Source organism: Sus scrofa, chromosome 4, assembly GCF_054392235.1.
Source record: "Sus scrofa isolate SSC_HxYL_T2T_F1_AM1 chromosome 4, Sscrofa_HxYL_maternal_Yorkshire_Landrace_v2.0, whole genome shotgun sequence".
NCBI classification, from domain to species: Eukaryota; Metazoa; Chordata; class Mammalia; order Artiodactyla; family Suidae; genus Sus; species Sus scrofa.
In genome coordinates, this window is record NC_139386.1 from 113,777,895 (window position 1) to 113,799,228 (window position 21,334).

The 21,334-nt window shown below is 52.2% G+C and overlaps 1 protein-coding gene across 7 annotated transcripts in view; it reads left to right on the plus strand.

Annotated features, from left to right (window-relative positions):
- Positions 1–21,334, plus strand: part of KCND3 (potassium voltage-gated channel subfamily D member 3) — a 376,917-nt gene that overhangs the window by 349,851 nt on the left and 5,732 nt on the right. For 4 of the 7 annotated variants that reach the window (XM_085023632.1, XM_085023636.1, XM_001928519.8 and 1 more), the window contains 5 exons: positions 8,854–9,016; positions 16,401–16,502; positions 16,802–16,891; positions 18,775–18,831; positions 20,294–20,541. In XM_085023632.1, coding sequence (XP_084879758.1) covers positions 8,854–9,016; positions 16,401–16,502; positions 16,802–16,891; positions 18,775–18,831; positions 20,294–20,541 — 660 coding nt within the window. The remainder of the gene's footprint in view (positions 1–8,853; positions 9,017–16,400; positions 16,503–16,801; positions 16,892–18,774; positions 18,832–20,293; positions 20,542–21,334) is intronic. The other 3 variants (XM_085023638.1, XM_021090024.2, XM_085023637.1) reach the window with 1 other exon arrangement.

Consider the following 21,334-nt stretch of genomic DNA (forward strand, 5'->3'; position numbering starts at 1 on the left):
TTGTGCAGCTTACGTTGAGATAAAAAGTTTAATTATCCCTAAGCCCTAATACAAATTAATTAGCCTTCCATATTAGGAGGGTAAGCTTCCCTGCTCTAGCCGCAGCCCAGACATCGCTGCGGATTACCGAGGATGTGCTGGCAGAGGACAGGGCGCCCTGAGCCCCGCCCAGTCGGGCAGACAGCTGGCTCCATGCGGGCCTCAGCTAAGAGCTGTGTGTGAGTCCTAAGTCTCTGTCACCCAGACCCGGCATGTCACCTCCAGGAGAGGCTTTCTTACCCCTTACTTTTCTCCAGCCTCAGAGCCAGGATGGGAGCTGGAGGAAGGGAGTCCTTGACTGCCTGAAAGAAGGAAGACAGAAAGGAAATAAGGCTATGGCTGAAATTTTTTTTTCTAGGCCATGACATTTTCTGTTTTTTTTTTTTTTTCTCACCTCTTTCTTTCCTCAAAATTCCACAAAGAAAATAAGCCCTTGATGCCATTTGCTCTTAGAGAATCGCTGTCAGTGCCTGCACCTCAGTGCACCTGCCCAGGTGGGCCAAAGAGGGGTCATGGGACAAACAGCATTGCCCATCACGGCCGTCATAGTCCTAATAACTGCTGTTTTGTTTTTTGGTTTTTGTTTTTTTTATTTTATTAGCGTATGCTTGACTTACAGTGTCGTGTTAGTTTCAGGTGTACAGCAAAGCAAATCAGTCATACATACAGCTGCTGTTTAATGAGTGTTTACTATGTAACAGGCATGTAGTCTTTGCAATAACATTGCAAGGTATGTTTTCTTCATTAACTCACACATACCACCAACATTTGTTGAAGTGATTCCGGCAAGGGAATGACATGCTGGGATTTGCGTTTTAAGACTGTGGCCCTTTGTGAATTGAAGAGAAACAAACGTGCAAACGAGGGATCTGGTTAAGGGCCTTTTTGCAGAAGTCCAGCCCCGAAAGAGCAGTGGTCTGAGCCCAGGATTTATTTAATAAACACTTATAAAGTTCTTTATGTTCCCCAGAATTGAGCCTTTTCCACATGGTACCACTTCTAATCCCTCACAACCCCGTGAAGTGGGTACTATTATTTTATCAGTCCCGGGAAACTGAGGACCAGGAAGTTACAGGACTGGTGCAAAGGCACCCAGCTAACAAGGGGTAAAACCAGGACTTGGCCCACGTAGTCTGCTGCCCAGAGTCCACACTTCTAACCACTACACTGCACTGCCACCACGGAGGGAGCAGAGGGGCTGAGAAGTGGCGGGAGCTTGGCTGACTCCTCAGAGCCCTCTCCCACCCCCTCCCCTGGAGAAGCAGGAGGGGACGGACAGAGCCCGATAATGGAAACAGATCAACCTGGGCTCCCCCAGGCAGGTCTGCCTCTTACTGCTTAAGGCCCTTGAACAAGTCACTGACCTCTGGGACTGGCTCCTCATCCCTAAGGAGGGTTCCCCGTACCTGTGAGATTGGTTCCTTCCATCCTTCCTTTCCCCGCCCCCTCTTCTTCCAGCCAAAAGTTCCTGTTTCCCCTAGGAGAGGATTTCCGGATAATTCGCCATCCCAACTCCCTTCTCTGGACATGATCCAGTTAACCACTGTCTGTAGAATATGCAGTGTCCAGAACGCCACACAGCAGCCCAGAAGTGGTCTGCCCCAAGTGTCTGCCACACTCCATTTTTCTTTTCTTTTCTTTTTTTTTTCTTTTCTTTTTTTGTCTTTTCTAGGGCCACACCCACGGCATATGGAGGTTCCCAGGCTAGGGGTCCAGTTGGAGCCGTAGCCGCCGGCCTACACCAGAGCCACAGCAGTGCAGGATCCGAGCCGCGTCTGCAACCTACAACACAGCTCATGGCAACGCCGGATCGTTAACCCACTGAGCAAGGGCAGGGACCGAACCCACAACTTCATTGTTCCTAGTCAGATTCGTTAACCACTGAGCCACCACGGAATTCCCACACTCCCTTTTTCTGGACAAAGTACTCCCAGTCAGCCTAAGGCGGCCTTGGGCTTCAGCAGCTGCATTGCATTGGGGGCCCTGTTGAAGTTAATTCCCCCCAGTGATTCCTGACACAGATAGCTTTTAAGCTGGTCTCTCCCATCAGCCATACAAGTCATTGATTATCTGAATGAAAATGCTGATGTTGTCATTTATCTTCCTTAAAAGTAATCTGGTTGATTTCACCCATGATTACAACCTGTTAAAATCCTTTTTCAATTCATCGTAGCTCTGTCATTTAGAAATTTGAAGAGCTTACTTAAAAATAATCAGCAGGGCGTTCCCATGGTGGCTCAGCGAACCCCAACTAGCATCCATGAGGACGTGTGTTCGATCCCTGGCCCCGCTCTGTGGGTGAAGGATCTGGCTACAGCCTGGGAACCTCCACATGCCACAGGTGTGGCCCTAAAAGACCAAAAAGAAAGAAAGAAAGAAAAAAAATTCCGAAGTGGCCTCATCATCACCAGCAGCGTCACCATCATCACCATCATTATTTTTATAGGATCCTAATGGAAGAAGGTTGAGCAAAAGCAATAACGCGTTGGTAAACAGCCAAAGGGAAGCTTAAGCAACCAGGGAGCCACAGCAGAGGCTGAAGTCCAGCTGGTCCTCAGTAAGAACTGGAGAGGAATGCAGACTCTGCCAGACTTTCCTTTGCGTCTCTCATCTCTTTCGACCCTCAGCCTGCTTCCACGCCGGCTTCTCCCAAGGGCAGAAAGCCTGGCTGCCCACAGCGCCAGAGCTTTGTTGCAGCTTCGGCTTCTTTGAAAGAGACTGATCTGGTCTCAAGGGTGAAAATCCCGCAAAGGGGAAAAGTCGGCTGACATCATTAGCCAACAGTGCAAATGCAAATCAAAACCACAGGGAGATACCACGTCCCACCCGCTAGAACAGCGAGAATCAAAAGACAAACACTAACAAGTGTTGGTGAAGATATGGAGAAATTAGAAGCTCATTTATTGCCAGTGGATTGTAAAATGGCACAGCCACTTTCGAAGACAGTTCCACTGGTAAACATTGTTACCGTATGACTCCTAGAAAAATGAAAACGTATGTCCACACAAACACTTGTACACACATTTTCCTAGAAGAATTTATTCATAACAGCTGAAAAGGGGAAACAACCAAATGTCTGGCAGCTCATGATTGAATAAACAAAATGTGATATAGCCATACAGAGATACCATCGGTCCATAAAACAGGAACGAAGTATGGATACAAGCTACGACGTGAGTGAATCTTGAAACCTTAGCACCTGATGCTAAGTGAAGGAAGTCAGACACAAGAGGCCACATACTGTATGATAACATTTATATTCAATGTCCAAAATAAGGAAATCCAGAGACAGAAAGGAGAGGCGTGGTTGCCTGGGGCCGAAGGGCGGGGCTTGGGATGGTCACTGCCTGCTGATTGGTGTTGGCTTTCTCTGGGGGATGATGAAAATGTTCTAAGATTAAACCATGGTGATGGTAGCACAACTCTGGAAATGCACCAAAACCCTTGAGGAGTTCCCGTGGTGGCTCGCAGTAACGAACCTGACTAGCATCCATGAGGATATGGGTTCGATCCCTGGCCTCACTCGCTGGGCTAAGAATCTAACATTGCTGTGAGCTGTGGTGTAGATCGCAGACGCAGCTTGGATCCCTCGTTGCTGTGGCCGTGGTGCAGGCCGGTGGCTACAGCTCCGATTGGACCCCTAGCCTGGGAACTTCCACATGCCGCAAGTACAGCCCTAAAAAGACCAAAAAAAAAAAAATTTGAAATGTATGATTTCAGTGGACAAATTTTATGGTATGTAAGTCACAGCTCAAGCAAGCTGTTAAAAAGGAATCCGGGAAAGGACTCATCCACCCAGCCCAAGTGTGATGCCTTTTCTGCTGTTGTTGTTACTGACTAGTTGATTTACGATGCTGTGATCATTTCTGCTGTACAGCAAAGCCATTCAGTTGTACAAGTCCCCTGTGCCTCGTGGGTGCCAGGGCATCGGGAAAGGCTTATGAGGACATGACAGCTCCTCTGGACAGAGTTTGTGTCATAATGGGGAGAGGAGGGGTACAGTTCCTAAGATGGGCTGGGGTATTAGCAGACAAAACAATAGGTGCCCCCCACCACCACCACACGAGCCGTTTATAGAGAATTTATATCTATCCAGGTACAGGGTCAAGTGCTTCGCTGAATTATCTCATTAATTATCACAACCACCTTGTAAGTTAGGTATATAAAACCCATTTATATTGGCAGAGGCTCAGGTTATATAACTTTAAAGGGCATTTCACTACGAAGGCACTTGACTATTTAGTAAGTCATGTGGGGCTTGGGTTCAACCTTGGATCCAAACCAGTCTCCTCTCTCAATCATTAGACCACACTGCCTCCTTCTGGCCTTATATAAGCTGTTTAAAGATTCTGGAACACACCACTGGAGACCTAACTTTGTTTTATTTTGGCCTTGCCTGGGGCATGCAGAAGTTCCCTGGGGCCAAGAGTGGATGGAACCCCAGCCATAGCAGCATCAATGCCAGGCCCTTAACCCACTGAGCCGCCAGGGAACTCCTGGAGAACTAACTTTAGATCCCTTCTTTATTTTGTTTGCTTATTTACTCTTTCACTGAAGGAGACCCTTCTAACATGAAAGCCAGGAACTTCCTTTGCTGGCACAGGACTATTTTTGGTCGTCTTTGAGAAGGGTCAGAAGGCTGGAGATGGCTGTTCAGCCCCTGCTAGCCACATTGCTGTGTCCACCACTCTCCTCCAGCTTGTCAAGTGTAGAGAGAACTGGGGCAAGAACATGTCTTGCTAAATCACAATGCAGGGATTCCCCGTCATGGCTCAGTGGTAACAAACCCAACTAGCATCCACGAGGACATGAGTTCAATTCCTGGCCTCGCTCAGTGGGTTGAGGATCCAGTGTTGCTGTGAGCTGTGGTATCGATAGCAGAGGAGGCTCTCAGATCCCACGTTGCTGTGGCTGTGGGAGCTATAGCTCCGATTCGACCCCTAGCCTGGGAACTTCCTCATGCCACAGGCGTAGCCCTAAGAAGACAAAGAAAAAAAAAATACAATTAGGATGCAGTAGGTCTGTAGCAGTCTCCAGATCCACCAGCTGGTTAACCCTCTCCAAGGAAGAAATAAGAGTGATCTGGCCAGATGTGTACTTAGTGAACCAACGCAGCTTAGTCTCCAAGTGTTTGCAAGCTGTCCCCTTAATAATCTGCTCTCAAATTCTGCCAGCAGTGGGATGGCAGAGTTGATGGATGCCAAGCCTGTTGGTCTGTGATTCCTCAGACCTGCTCTCGCCTTCTTTGAAGACAGCGATGCAGTAGTTTTCCATCTCTAGTCTCCTGGTATTTCTCTGCTGCATCATGATTTCCCGGCGATCACGGGCAGTGGTTCTCTAATGCCATCTGGGCAGTCCTCCCGTCTCCTGGGGTGGGATCCAGGTGGGCTGGCAATGCAAATCCACTGAAGACAGCTGGCCACTTGCCTCCTCTCCCCTCCCTTACCTCAAGCTCTGGATCTTTTTTGGTTCCCCCACGTTTGTCCCAGCCTCCCCAAGATAAGGCTTGTTCTTCTCGGTGGAGAAGGCAGAGAGCTCCTGGGAGTTGAGTTGTTCTGCTTTCTCTCTGTATTTGTTACCAGCAGACCATCTGCCCAGCAGCAGGCATAGCTTTCCTTCCAGTGGGTAAAACAACTTGCCTGTTGTCTTTAGCGTTTTTTCGCCAGCATCCGTCATGGAAATGGAGCCTTCCTGACACTGTCCTTACATGCGCCTGCCAGGCTTCGTTTTCATCCAAGGTCATGGGTCCAATAGCCACCTTTCAATCGTGTCTCCTGAAAATCCCAGCAAACATGATATGAATGGGGGCAGCCCCCTTTGTCTTCATCCCTGGGGTCATTCGAACTTGGAACAATCAGCCTCTCAGCAACAGAGACCATGGTTTTCAGATGCCTAGATAATAGTAGTCGTATTTCTTGTTTGTAGAGCTAGATATGTCGCAATAGGGTTATGAGGTAGGTTACTCTTATTATCTCCATTTTCTTTCTTTTGTTTTTGTGGCAGGTGGAAGTTCCCAGACGATGGACCAAACCTGAGCCACAAAAGCAACGATGCTGAATTTTTTTTCTTATTTATTTATTTTTGTCCTTTTCTTAAAAATTTTTTTCTTTAGGGCCACATCCCTGGCATATGGAGGTTCCCAGGCTAGGGGTCAGACTGGAGCTGTAGCTGCTGGCCTACACCACAGCCACAGCAAACGCCAGCTCTGAGCTGAATCTGCAACCGACACCATGGCTCACAGCAATGCCGGATCCTTCACCCACTGAGCGAGGCCAGGGATCGAACCTGCGTCCTCAGGGATACTAGTCAGTTTCATTTCCACTGAGCCACAACAGGAACTCCATTTTTTATTTATTTATTAATTTTTGCTTTCTAGGGCCACACTTGCAGATATGGAAGTTCCCAGGCCAGGAGTCAAATCAGAGCTACAGCTGTCAGTCTACACCACAGCTCACGGCAACGCTGGATCCCCGACCCACTGAGCAAGGCCAGGGATTGAACCAGGAGCCTCATGGATGCCAGTTGGATTTGTTCCCACTGCGCCACAATGGGAACTCCACGATGCTGAATTCTTAACCACTAGGCCACGAGGAAACTTCTATCTTCATTTTCTAGACAAGGAAATTGAGGTTCAAAGTGACATCCCCCCAAGGTCACACAGTTATTTTATGGTGGAGCTGGGTGGGTCTTGAACTCATGTTGTCTAACCTCAGAAGCCAAGTTCTGGACCACTTCACTGAGGCCACTCCCGGGCACCCTGGCAGAGCAGGCAGACCTAGCATCGGAGTTCCCAGAAGGACCTCTCACAGGCTTTACCATCAGCGGCAAGTCTGAGACAGCTTGTGCCACCATAAAGGGCCTGGCCACTGAAGGGGAAGGAGGAGAGTCCTCAGAAGAGGAGTCTATTTCTTGGGGGTAGAGAGGCTTAAATGAGATCATTCACCCACTCGCCAAGTATGTGTCAACCGCTGCACGTCCTCGACAAAGCCCTTACATGTTCGGGGGGGAGGATTCATGGTTCTGAAATGCCCCCCCCCATAGCCTCTCTGGACCCCAGGAAACCTGTGCCCCTTGGGATAAGTGACTCGGAGCCTCCCACTTTTGGGAGCCACCATCCCTGGTCATCCGCAGCCTGTGTCTGCTCCCGACACCCAGAGGGCAGAAAGAGGGCAGAGATGGTATTTCTGGCTTTGGCCAAAGGACTCATCACAGCTCTCTCCTTAACGTGGCCTTTAAATTATCTCAGTAAAGAAGAGGCTGTGGAGCGCACCTTATTGATCGGAGGAGAGAGGCCCTGGCCTGCCCGCCGGGCTGAGCAGGAGCCAGGCCACACCGGTCCCGGAGGGCAGCTGCCTGGGTGTGAAGTATTCAGGAGGGCATGCCCCGGAGTGGCATCACAGCATAGGGGCTGGAGCTCAAGGCCCTGTTCTACCACAGTGTGGCGAGTAGAAAAGAGGTGAGGAGTTCCCGTCATGGCGCAGGGGGAACGAATCCGACTAGGAAGCGTGAGGTAGCGAGTTCGATCCCTGGCCTCACTCAGTGGGTTAAGGATCTGGCCTTGCCATGAGCTGTGGTGTAGGTCACAGACACGGCTCCAGATCTGGCGTTGCTGTGGCTCTGGTGTAGGCCGGTGGCTACAGCTCCAACTGGACCCCTAGCCTGGGAACCTCCAGATGCCACGGGTATGGCCCTAAAAAGACAAAAAAAAAAAAAAAAAAAAAAAAAAAAGGAGAAGAAGAAAAGAGGTGAAAGCAAGGGGAGCAGGTTTAGTCCTCCTCCAGCTGCGTCCAGACCTGGGTGGCCTCCTCACGACTCCCAGCCTGGTTCCTGCATCTGTACAACGGGGACCAGGGTTCCAGGCTCACAGAGCTCACGGAGCTTATGTGAGGCAAATGCGTAAAAAGTGCTTTATCAAGTATAAACCCCCACATGACTAGAAGGCAGTTTATTATTTGGTTTTTGTGGGGTTTTTTGGCTTTGCTTGCTTGCTGTTTTTTTATGGCTGCACCTGCAGTATATGGAAGTTTCCAGGCCCGGGACTGCATCCAAGCTGCGGCTGCGGCAGTGCTGGATCCTGTGCCAAGCCTGGGGTCGAAGCCTCGCCTCCCCATTGACCCAAGCTGCCGCGGTCGGATTCTTAACCCACGGCACCACAGTGGGAACGCCTGTTATTTTTCTTATGATAAATGAAATCCTGTTGTTCCTCTTGAAACTCACCCAAGGCTCCCCTTTGAGCCTTAGTCCCCGTCACAGCCTGCAGACACTGCGTGGACGGCCCCACTCGTGAACCTCAGTCCCCTGTTGTGGGGCTCTGCCTCCTGCCTTGTGCACCAGCACCACCCTTCCTAGAACAAGCCAAGCTCCTTCCTGCCTCAGGGCCTCCGTACTTTCTGTTCCCTTTGCCTGGCATTTCTTCCCCCAGTGTGTTGCATGGCTCGATTCCTTACCTTCCGATCTTAGCTTAAATGTGGCCTCTTCGGAGAGACCTTTCCTGACCCGACTCCCCCAAGCCGGCCCAGCACCGTCTCTGTGCCCTTTGTGGACACTGCCACACGTCACAAGGCTTTTACGTATTCCCTCCAGTGTTCGCGATCTTCCTCTCGCAGGATGTTGGCTCTGTGCACACAAGGATCTTGTCTGTTTTGTTCACTCCCGGGTCAGATCACAGTACCTGGCACGTAGTAGGCACTCTAAACAATAGTCCAATGAATGAATGAAGGATTGCATGCATGGCGAGTGATTGGCAGGGAGGCCTGACCTGTTTCCCAGGTGGCCCCTCTTCCTCACACCTGTCTCTTTCTCCCTGTGTCTCAGATATGGAGACATGGTGCCCAAGACGATTGCGGGGAAGATCTTCGGCTCCATCTGCTCCCTGAGCGGTGTCCTCGTCATTGCCCTCCCGGTCCCTGTGATCGTTTCCAACTTCAGCCGGATTTACCACCAGAATCAGAGAGCTGATAAGCGCAGGGCACAGAAGGTAAGCCCTCAGCCCCGGAAAGGGCGCAGGCAGCCCTGGAGATGGTGCCCTGGCCTCGTGCCGCCGGCACAGGAGTTCCTGGGAGAATCACTGCCCAGACAAGCCTCCGGCTTTGGAAGATAAAGCAGCTCCAGGCCCTTCCTTCCTACCTGCCCGCGTCCCGCGCTCCAGCCCCGGTCAGCTACACAGCACGGGGAATCCTCAGCCCCCCACTATCTGATGCTCTCCCTGGTTCCCCCTCCAGCACCTCCAGCATCTCAGCCCCCAACACCGAGCAAAGCCCCACCCTCCGTTTCCCAGTCGAGAGCTTATTAGGGACACCACTGCTCCTCAGAGCCCCATAACAGCCTACACCAAACACGGTGACAAAATTGAATCTGCTAAAAAGAAAAATGAATACTCTGAAAGGAGAACATTCTGAGGCCATTGAGCTCAGGACAAATGGCCCAACGGGCTCTAGTCACCCCAGGGTGTCATGGGACGAAGCATAGAACTGCGTCAGGATCTAACCAGGGGTCCTGAGCAGAGATTCCAGTGACGTCCAGTGTTCGAGGCTCAAGAAGGCCGGGCAGGGGGGTGCGCCCTCCCTCCGCAGAATGGGGAAAGGTGTCTGAAGCCTCTGTGCCCAGACAGAAGCCTCCTTTCCTTCTTCTTTTTTTTTTTTTTTTTTTTTGTCTTTTTAGGGCCACACCTGCGGCATTTGGAGGTTCCCAGGCTAGGGGCTGTATTGGAGCTATAGCTGCCAGCCTACACCACAGCCACAGCAACTCAGGATCCGAGCCACATCTGCGACCCACAGCTCACCGAAACGCCAGATCCCTGACCCACTGAACGAGGCCAGGGATCGAACCCTCATCCTCATGGATACTAGTCAAGTTGTAACCCACTGAACCACAACAGGAACTCCTTAGAAGCCTCCTTTCCTGACTGGCCTGCACTTTCTCCACAGAACAGCTCACTGTCTCACCCACATGTTCAGGGCATCTGGCTGGTGAAGGTTCTTGGACCCAGGGGGCAGTTTTTCATTTCTCTTCTGATCTGGGCTGAAACGCTCCCCCCATTAGCTGTACCTCAACCTCCAGGGGGCACAGTCAGAGCCTCTCACGGGGCAAGGGGAGCTTTCATGGAAAGGGTCGCTTATGGGACCTGAAATGTATCCTTATTCTATTCTTTCATTCATTCATTCCACACATGTTTACTGAGCACCTACTATGTGTCGGGCCCTATGCATGGCAGCTGCTGGTTTCCTGATCCCCACTTCTGCCCTTCCACTTACAGGGACAGCCCCCAAGTGGCAGGGCTTCCTTGACAGGTCCAAGGATGCCACAATTTCAGAACAGATCTGTGTAGGGTGACTGAAACAAAGTCACAAAGATCAGGAAAATTAGCTCTGAAATGTATAATAATCCACATGTAACAATACCTAACAAAACATACACTACACCACAGCCACAGCAACATATTATATTACGCTGTTATATATGCTGTTATATAATAAACAGCGTATCCCGGCCGGTGCCCCTGAGGCCACCTCCCCCTTGCCCTCCTGTCTCCCTCCGCCTGTGGGGAGACACATGGTGACCTCACTTGACCTGGGTCAAGGGCATTGTCAGCCTGCCCTGGATTGATCTGCCGGCCCCTCCATCCCTCCAGAACCATTTCCTACCTCTTCACTCAAGGTCATGGCTGCTCCGCTCCCATCCTCTGCTAGCCCGCCCAGAAATAGAAGTCTTATCTCTGTCCCCGTTCAGGTCAGCTGACAAGCACAGCCCTAAAGAAAGGGGCCAGCAGAAACTGGGATCTCGTTTCCAAATCAAGGCGCCCGGGGCCCGGGAGGGCCAGGGGTCCTATAGCGACCACAACCCCCAGCCTCTCCCCCAGGCACACAGGTTTTTCAAAGAGCAGCGAGGATCCGAGGAATCCTCAGCTCACACACTAGCCTAGGGCTGTGCCCACGACAGCCCCACTCAAGCTGTGCTTTAGCCACTCCTGTGCCACCTTGCCCTCCATGCTCACACCCTCCGTGCTCGCATCCAATGTCATTTGGCCCCCGCAAAGAACATGACAGGGGCCGTTCCTCCCCAGAACTTTATGAAGCTCATCCTGTGCGATCAAGATCCAGGAGGGGAGTTCCCGTCGTGGCTCAGCAGGTTACAAACCCAGCTAGGATCCATGAGGACATGGGTTTGACCCCTGGCCTCGCTCAGTGGATTAAGGATCCAGCGTTGCTGTGGCTCTGGCTTAGGCTGGCGGCTGCTGCTCTGATTCAACCCCTAGCCAGCGAACCTCCATATGCTGCGGCCCTAAAAAGCAAAAAAAAAAAAAAAAAAAAGGATCCAGGAGGACTCAGCTTTGGGTCATGCTTCTGTGTAGGACCTCAGGATGAGCCTCCTCCCTCTGCCTCTTTCTGTCCCTCGAAATCAGAGGAAGTATTGACAGTGCTTTCCCCTGGCCTGCGTACGGTCTGTCCTCAGGGTTGCTCAGCTCTGTCTCTTTCACCTTGCACTTCCCGTGCCGGGAAAAGAACACAAGAGCACCACCTGCCCTGCCACTGGGCCTGTCCCTGCGGTGAGGCAAGGAAGGCAGGTCCAGGGCCTTTGGGGAGTGGAGAGAAGGGACAGGAAGGGGGTCAGAAGTGCTGATGACCGGCCTCAGCCCAGGCCGCATCCTGGGGAGCATAGAGGTGAGCTCCAGCCCCCGCGCCTCAGGGGGAAAGAAAGGCTCGAACATTGTCATCCTTGTCCCTTGCCACCGATTTGCTCGGGATTATCACTGAAGTGGCTTCACGACCATTTACTACAGAGACCAAGTTCTCTGAGCCGGTGAACTGGAGGTCAAGTTAGAAGGTCTGGCAGGGGACAGAGAGAGAGGAGCATCTGACTGGGGATTTTCTAATGGAACAAAATGTTTTTATTGTTTTGTTTTGTTTTAGGGCCACACCTGAAGCATATGGAAGTTTCCAGGCTAGGGATTCAATCAGAGCTACAGATGCTGGCCTAGGCCACAACCACAGCAACACAGGATCCAAGCCACGTCTGTGACCCACACCCCAGCTCACAGCAATGCTGGATCCTTAACCCACTGAGCAAGGCCAGGGATTGAACCCACATCCTCATGGATACTAATCGGATTCATTTCCACTGGGCCACAAATGGGAACTCCCTCTAAAGGAAAATTTTTATTGAAATAATTGTAGATCCATGTGTAGTTATAAAATGACCACATCCAGAGCATAGATGTTGCTGCAGTTCACCAATACTATTCAGACTTTTGCTTGTCGTGTGTGTGTGTGTGTGTGTGTGTGTGTGTGTGTGTGTGAAGCTTGATACAGCTCTGTCACCTGTGCAGGTTCATGCATCCGCCACCTCAGTCAAGGTACCACAACAGTCAGTTCCGGCACCTCAAGGATCCTTCTCATCTTTTATAACCAAACCCCCAGCACTCTGCCACCGCCCCATTCCTAACCCCTGGCAACCAGTTATCTGTCCTCCCTTTACAAAATGTTGTCTTTTTTCTTCTTTTGCTTTTTAGGGCTGAACCTGCAGAATATGGAAGTTCCCAGGCTAGGAGTCGAATTGGAGCCGCAGTTGCTAGCCTACACCACAGCCGCAGCAACGCAGGATCCGAGCCATGTCTTTGACCTATACCACATCGTAGGGCAACGCTGGATCCTTAACCCACTGAGTGAGGCCAGGGACCAAGCCCACATCCTCATGGATATTGGTCAGGTTCATTACCACTGAGCCACAATGGAACTCCAACATGTCTTCTTTTTTAGTTCTTTTTTTTTGGGGGGGGGGGAGAGCTGTACCCATGGCACTCAGTCATTCCTGGGCCAGGGATCAAACCCGCATCACAGCAGTGACAATGCCTGATCCTTAACCCACTGAGCCACCAAGGAACTCCCCTTTCATTCTTTAAATGGTATATCCATGGGCGTTTACAGTAGCTAAGCTTTAGGGACTGGCTTTTCCATTTTGTGTAATTCCTGGAGATTCATCGGAGGCTGTGCATCAACAGTCCACTCCCTGTCCTTGCTGAACAATATTCTGTGGTATGGACGCATCACAGTTAAGTTTAACTGTTCACCTGTTGAGGGACATCTGGTTATTATAAATAAAGCTGCTAACATTCGTGCACGGGCTTTTGTGTGAATGTAAGTTTTCATTTCTCTGAGACACATGCCTGAGTGCAGTTGTCCGTGTTCCCTTTCGGCTTTTCCATTTCTCCCACTTCCCTCTCTGGCAGAGATGGCAGGACTCACAGCCCAAGGGAACCTGCCAGCAGACAGCGAAGAGGTTCATCGGGAAAGTCTTCTCAGGCACAACAGAATCCTTGAGCTTAGGAGTTCCCGTTGTGGTTCAGTGGTTAACGAGTCTGACAAGGAACCATGAGGTCGCGGGTTCGATCCCTGGCCTTGCACAGTGGGTTAAGGATCCGGCGTGTCCGTGAGCTGTGTTGTAGGTTGCAGATGTGACTTGGATCCCCCGTCGCTGTGGCTGTGGTGTAGGTCAGCCGCTACAGTTCTGATTAAACCCCTAGCCTGGGAACCTCCATATGCCGAGTGAGCGGCCCTAGAAAAGGCAAAAAGACCAAAAAGTAAATAAATAAATAACATAGCCTGGAGAGTTCCTATTGTGGCTCAGCAGGTTAGGAACCTAGTTAGTATCCATGAGGATGCAGGTTTGATCCCTGGCCTCGCTCAGTGGGTTAAGGATCCAGCGTTGCCGTGAGTTTCGGTGTAGGTTCCAGACTTGGCTCGGATCCTGCATTGCTGCGGCTGTGGCCTAGGCTGGTGGCCATAGCTCTGATTGGATCCCTAGCCTGGGAACTTCCATGTGCAGCGGGTGTGGCCCTAAAAAAGCAAAAAAAAAAAAGAAAAGAAGAAAGAAAAATTAATTTAAAAACTGAACTTCCCGTGTGGCTCACAACATAACCACTCAGTGTTGCTTCTACAGTGACTGTGGCTCGACCCCTGGCTCGGGAACTTCCATATGCTGCAGGTGCAGCCAATAAATAAATAAATAAATAAACAAATAAAAATACAAAAATTAACAAGTAAAATAGTCTAGATGATCTCCATGTTCCTATAACTCTCACACTGTGCTCCTGGCCACAGAAGAGAGGGAGGCTGATCCGTCCACACAAGGAGTGTGCTAACGTGGCTTTATTAGCACAGTGGCTTTATTAATGTGACTTTCTCACCAACTGTGTAGGACCGTCCTCCTTCCTGGGCCGTCACCAGCCTCACCTGAGCATGCTCTGTAGGAAGCTCTGTGCTGGGGGCTGAAGATAAAAATATGCATAAGTGACGGGCTCTGGCCCTCGGGAGCTCAAAGTCAAGCCAAAAGTCCTCACCAAATTACACATGCGGGGTATGGTTCTGTAAATACGTGGCAAACCTCTTTATCCTGTGTGGGGGGGAATGATTAAGCGATATAGGGCATTTGATATGACAGTCCATTGCTTTAATAGAGCCCAGGGTAAGATAAGATTAAAAGAGGTGCCACAAAGGCAAGCAGGAGAATCTTTCATCTCTAGAAAGTAATGAAGACAGACCCCAGATACAAGAAAGGTCTGCCTCTAAGTGGTGCGATCAAATTATATACGGCGATAATGAGCTTGACACAATTGGATTTCCATATGCAGCTCTCAACACCCAGGACTCAGCCAAAGCAATAACGGCTCCGTCCTCAAATGCTGAAGCACTGGCTTGAATGTAGACACCCGGCTGAGGGGAAGGCTGGAGCCGGAGTCCCAGGGAGGAGAATTGTCTGGACCTTGAATGCACGCTCTTGGCTCCTCTTGGCTCGGAGGGAAGAGGAGCGACGGGGCTTACTCGCCCTCCTTTCCCTCCCGCTTCCTCTGCTCATTCTCCAGCCGGAGGTCGTGGGCTCCTCTTCCAGGCTCCAGCGCTGACCTTTTCCCCATATTTAGAAACCGGGGAAGGTCCTTGACTTGTCCCTCCAAGGACATGCTGGCCGCAGGGGGACTTCTCCGGAAACAGTAAACAGAGTGTGTTCTCTGCGCTTCTGTTGACGGCCTGAATCCAAGTCCCTGGCCTCCTTTTAGCAGATGAGCCAGCCAGCAGGACCCTTGGAGGGGACGCTTCCCCAGGCTGGGGAGAAGGTGACAAGAAATGGAAATTGCCACCATTTTCCAAGGGCCCCTCTGTGAGAGTCCACACTGAGGTTAGATGCAGACTTTCCCAGAGGCAGGAGGAAGCACCTCTCTGCCTAGGAGCGGGTGTCGGGGCAGTCTGCGTCCACGTGGGCACCTCTGCTTCCAGGAGCAAGGGAAGCTGGCTCCAGATCAACAAGAGCCCAGATGTTAAGGCGCATTTTTTTTTTCAAACCAGCAGGAACCCCTCTATCTGTCCCTTCTCCCTTCCTCCCAAAGCCTCTTGCCTCTTGGGCCTCCCTCGGTGGTTGTGCTGCTGTCATGGTGACACTGATTGCAATTATTAGGAAGGAGAGGCGAAGCCGGCATGTGCACTGTGTCCCACTGCCTCTGGCAGGAGCAATACCACGCAGCCCTCCCGCAGGACACCGCTGAAGGCTCCCAGGGATGGAGCTGGGGAGAAGTCCAGGTGTCCCAGCAGAGCCAGGACGGTGTATGGACGTGCCCCATCCTCCCCCGCCTCCCACACACACGCACTCCCACAGCCATCGCCCCAAGACAAACAGACATCGACACATCCGCGCCACTCCCAAAGACAGACATGCCATGCCGCTGTAAATTCCTTTATTGATTCACAAATTGTTAGGCATCTGTGAACAAAACAAAACTGCTTCCCTCCAGGAGTTTACATTCTGGGGGCGGAGAGAGACGGTAGCAAGAGAAACATAAAACCTACTTACGCTACCTTAGTAGTGGATGCTAAGGGAAGAGGGGGACGAGGGGAAGGGGCTGAGGGGCGCATATACACGCTCCTTGCTTTTCTCAAAATTAACTAGTTTTGGGCATCTGCTGTGTGCGGGGAGCTGGCACTGGACCCTCGGGGAGACAAGGAGAGCTCTGCCATGTGCTCCTTTAAGGCACGTGCACTGCTGAGCCGATGGGGTCGTGAGATCTGGGGACGGAGGGAGGACTTGGATGCGTGATGTCTCCCTGGCCGGGATCACACCCAGGCTGGAGAGATGAGTGCAAACCCGAGGCACTTTGCCCAGGACTACGCTCCATTCCCCGGGTTGAAGCCTCTCCATCCAGCCCCAGGTCTATAAACAGAGATCCCGTGGCTGAGGAAGCCGCTTCCTCCCCCTCATCCGACATCCCCTGGGAACCTGGCTTCTTCGGGACAGCCCCCTGTCGCTGGCTTTGCCAGGCTCACTGTCTTTTTGTCTCTTGGTCTCCCTCACTCTTTCGTGATCTCTGCCCATCACAGAAGGCCCGCCTCGCCAGGATCCGTGTGGCCAAAACAGGCAGCTCCAATGCCTACCTGCACAGCAAGCGGAACGGACTCCTCAACGAGGCCCTGGAGCTGATGGTGGGTGCCTGGAGGACCTGGGGGGGTGGACAGGCTTGCCTTCTCTTCCTGGGGCCACCAGCACCCCCACCCCAAAGCCCCAGACTTGCCCTGGGGCACCAGCTCCTCCACTTACCTCTCCCGGAGGAGACCAGCTACCCCGAGATCAGCTTTAGCTCAAGGGTCCCCGGCCCAAAGTTAGCGTGTTCGAGGGTGACCCTAAAATTTGGTTCATCTGGATTTTTCTGGTCCCTCCCACCTTTTGTGGAGAGAAGGGGCGCTGCCCGCTTTATAACCTGGGTCTCTTCTTTTCTGCCCAGGGCACCCCGGAAGAGGAGCACGTGGGCAAGGCCACCTCGCTCATCGAGAGCCAGCACCATCACCTGCTGCACTGCCTGGAAAAAACCACTGTGAGTCCCAGCCCAGTGCCGCCTCCTGTCTCCTCCCTGACCCTTGACCCTTGTCTGAGGTCAGAACTGACAGAGTGGGAACTCGGTACCCCATCCTCAGCCTGGGCCCAAGCTTCAGAAGTCAAAGTCCACCCCCCTCAGATCCAAAGAGCAGCGATGAGGTCCCTCTCAGCCCCCAGGAGGAAGAGCACAAGGAGGGGGACAAAGTCACCCTGGTGGGGAGGCCAGCCTGTCCTGCGGTGGCACAGAGGAGGCTGCTCCCCCAGGCTTTCCACTCTGGCTTCAGTCCCCAGAGCCCATTTCCTAGTTCCCGAGGCCTGACCTCTGCCTTTCAGTTTCTCGGTTCTGATGGGCGCTGCTCTACAAAACTAGGGCTGCACTTACACAGATTGCTATGGACGCAGAGAAGGCTGTCCATTTTTGTCCTACCCCCCGGTTAGGGGAATGCAATCTGTGGGTCCCTTTGCTCCCTCCATTCCTCTTGGAACCGGAGGCAGTGAATGAAGAGGGCAGCACATGTATTTCTCTAGCCAGGGATTTTTGTCAGCGCCAGCCCATCTTAGCCACCCTGCAGGTCCTGGGAATTCGATTCCGAAAGGCTTATTGTCAAAATAGAGTCATGGGGAGTTCCTGCTGCGGCTCAGTGGGTTAAGAATCGACTGCAGTTGGAGTTCCCGCTGTGGCTTCGTGGAAACGAACCCGACTAGTAGCCATGAGGATGCGGGTTCGATCCCTGGCCTCGCTCAGTGGGTTAAGGATCTGGCGTTGCCATGAACTGTGGTATAGGCCACAGATGCACCTCGGATCTGGCATTGCTGTGGCTGTGGCATAGGCCGGCAGCAATTCAAGTTGCTGCGGAGGCACAGGTCCGATCCCCAGCCCAGAACAGTGGGTTAAAGGATCCAGTGTGGGTTGCAGCTGCAGCTCGGATTCATCCCTGGCCCAGGAACTTCCATATGCTGTGGGTGGGGCCATAAAAAAAAAAAAAAAAAGAGCCTCGTGGCTTAGGGGGCCACAGCTGGAACGTGGCATGATGCTTGTGCCTCACTGACAGACTGAAAGGAAGGGCAGTGGGGGCCACCCTGGACCCTTGGCGAAAAGTGTTAGGAAGAGGCGGCAGGGCGGGAAGGCAGGCTGACGTCCAAACGGAGCCCAAGCAAAACTCTTCCCTCCCTCCCTCCCCAAAGAGCCCACGGTCAGGGCTCAGCACCCACGGAAGGAACTTTTCTCATTCTGAGTGTTCCCTGTCCTGGCCTCCCAGATGTGGGCAGAATAAAGAGATGTTAGGTGACTCTCGTACGCGCCAGCCGGGGACAAGAGCCCAGATGTTCAGTTGCCGCTGATCCCCGTGACGGCTTCCAAGACACGAAGCTGCTCTGCAAACCCTGAGTTTGGTACCTGATAAACCCTGAATTTCCGGGATTGCTCCCATACTTCTTAGTGTCAAAAACCGTATATGCACATCTCGGCTTTTTCTCAGAGACTCAGAGCTTGCCAAAGACATAGGCCTGGACCCAACTGCCCTTCCAAGGTGCATGTGCCGGGCGGGGGGCACGTGTAAACTGAAAGACCTGGGTGCACACACTTGGGTGCCGAGGGCTGGACTGCTGGCCGTGAAGAAATGAGATGGAGGGGCTGGAATGCTGGCCTGGAAGGGTGGAATGCTGGATTCGAGGGAAGGGGGTTGGATTGCGGGGCTCCTGGGATTAAGGAGGCGGAATGCCGGGTGTGGGGGAGGAATGTGGGGGTGAGGGGTGGGGGCGAATGCTGGGGGCAAGGGTGGAATGCCGGGATGGAGAGAGCGAATGTCGAAACTGAGCTTGGGAATGCTGGAATGTACAATCAATGGTGTTTTTATCTTCTGTTGGCATGTTGTCCTGTAGGGGTTGTCCTATCTTGTGGATGATCCCCTGTTATCTGTACGAACCTCCACCATCAAGGTATAACTTTTTTAAAAATTCAATCGATGTTTCCCTCTCTGATTCTTCTGAGTCTGTGGAGTCTCCTCCTTTCACCCCCGGTCTGGTTCTCTGCATGTGCTGTGGATTTTTCCGGGCTTCTCCTTCCTCCGCTGTCACACCCAGGGCCAGCTCAGGCTTCCATTTATTTTGTGCCTTTCCGGTTCCCTTTTTTGACCTCCCCAGGGGTTGGAGGGGGTGGGACATGGCACCGATGTCAGTATCCTGGGAGTGTCCACGTGCCATGTCTGTCTGGGCCACCTCCCCCCCGCCCCCACCCCCAGCTCCACGGGGACTCCAGGTATTGGCTGTCAGGGCTGGTCTCTCTCTGAACGCTGTTCCCATGCCACTTCTCTTCAGACTTCCTCCTCCTTATGGCAGCCTTGGCCAGACCGTGAATGCCTGAGATCTTTTGTCACCTCTGCCAAACAACCCTTTTCTAGTTATCCCAGGTTCCGCTCCATCCCCTCCTGCTGGCCTCCATCAGCGGGCTATGAGCACTCCTTTCCCGTGCTTACCCTTGACTCAGGGACGCCGTGCCTTTAGGTTCATTACAGAGCCATGCACCACGACCAGGTGTGAAAATAAGCCGTCATCATCATAAGAAATCATAACCCTGACACTTGAACCCCACTGGCCTTCAAGAGGAAAGCTCTCCCAGTTCTGTGACTAATCCAGTGCCTTTAAAAGCTGATGGGGTGGTCCCTTGTGGCTGAGTGGGTTAAGAACCCAACATAGTCTCCATGAGGATGCAGGTTCGATCCCTGGCCTCTCTCGGTGGGTTGGGGATCCGGCATTGCCGTGAGCTGTGGTGTAGGTTGCAGGTGCAGCTCACATCCCACGTGGCTGTGGCGTAAGCCAGCAACTACAGCTCCGATTCGACCCTTGGCCTGGGAACTTCCATATGGGCGCAAATGCAGTCCTAAAAAGACAAAAATAAATAAATAGCAAAAAAAAAAAAAAGCTTATGTCTCATGCCTACCCAGGGTTCATAAGGATCTCACCCATCAAATCCAGAAGACAACCCAGCCTACCCACTAGCCATCATCATTCCCTACCTACCACCCCCAGAGAGATCCCGCCAAAGCCTGCAGAGTCAGCCAGGTCTTTGCTTCCAGCTCTGATGAAGCCACTAAATCCCTCCCCCGCCTCTGTAACCTTCAGCTCAAAGCGGAGGCTGAGGCATCAGTCACATCATGATTCCACAACCACAATGTCTGCCCTTCAGTCCGATGGCCAAGGCCACCCACGGGAATCTCTTTCTTCCTTCTTGGATGCCTGTGGGACCTCCCCGCCCCCGAGCGCTTCTCTGTGCCCCCAGCGGCCAGAGCCCTCTCTCTAGGCCCCCAGCAGAGGCAGGCAGCCCTACCTACCGAGTGCGCGCAGGGCAGTAGCCCCTGCTTTCCTCCCCCGTCTCCTACTTCTTCTCCTTCTACTTCCCCAGAACCACGAGTTTATAGACGAGCAGATGTTTGAGCAGAACTGCATGGAGAGTTCAATGCAGAACTACCCGTCCACACGGAGTCCCTCGCTGTCCAGCCACCCAGGCCTCACCACCACCTGCTGCTCCCGTCGGAGTAAGAAAACCACACACCTGCCCAACTCCAACCTGCCGGCCACCCGCCTGCGCAGCATGCAGGAGCTCAGCACCATCCACATCCAGGGCAGCGAGCAGCCCTCCCTCACCACCAGGTGGGTGGCTCCCATCCCCGTCACCCCTAAGGCTTGAGAGTGACACAGGCTCTGCACTAGCAGAACCTACCTGAGGGTCCTCAGGCCTCCCCCACCCCACCCCCATCCAATGCATGCACCACCCCCCCACCTCCCTTCTCATCCTGGCAAGTTAACCCAAAGGTCCTGCCTATGCTTCGGAGGATACCACAGCAGGTGTGGGCCCACTGTGGGGTTAGATACCAGAAAAATAGCCAAACAAAAATAAAAAATCAAAAAATGGGAGTTACCGTCATGGCACAGCAGAAATAAATCTGACTAGGAACCATGAGGTTGCGAGTTCGATCCCTGGTCTCATTCAGTAGGTTAAGGATCCGGCGTTGCCATGAGCTGTGGTGTAGGTCACAGAGGTGGCTCGGATCTGGCGCTGCTCTGGCTCTGGCGTAGGCCAGCAGCAACAGCTCCGATTAGACCCCTAGCCTGGGAACCTCTATATGCCATGGGTACAGCCCTAAAAGGACAAAAGACAAAAAAATAAATAAATAAATACAAAATCAAAAAATCAAAAAATGACCTGCTCTGGTGCAGAGAATGGACTCTTTTCTCAAGGAAATAATTTTCACAACTGTGTTAGTCACGGCTTCTCCCCGGCTGATTCGGAATCACAGGCTGATTTTTCCCTCCTTCCTCTGCTGATATTTAGGCTCCTTCCCGCTACGTCCAGTGAGCTTCAAGGGATTCAGGAAAAGCAAAATTCAAGTGCCACAAATGACAGGAGAACAACTGTAGGGAAATAAACACACACTCTGAGTTT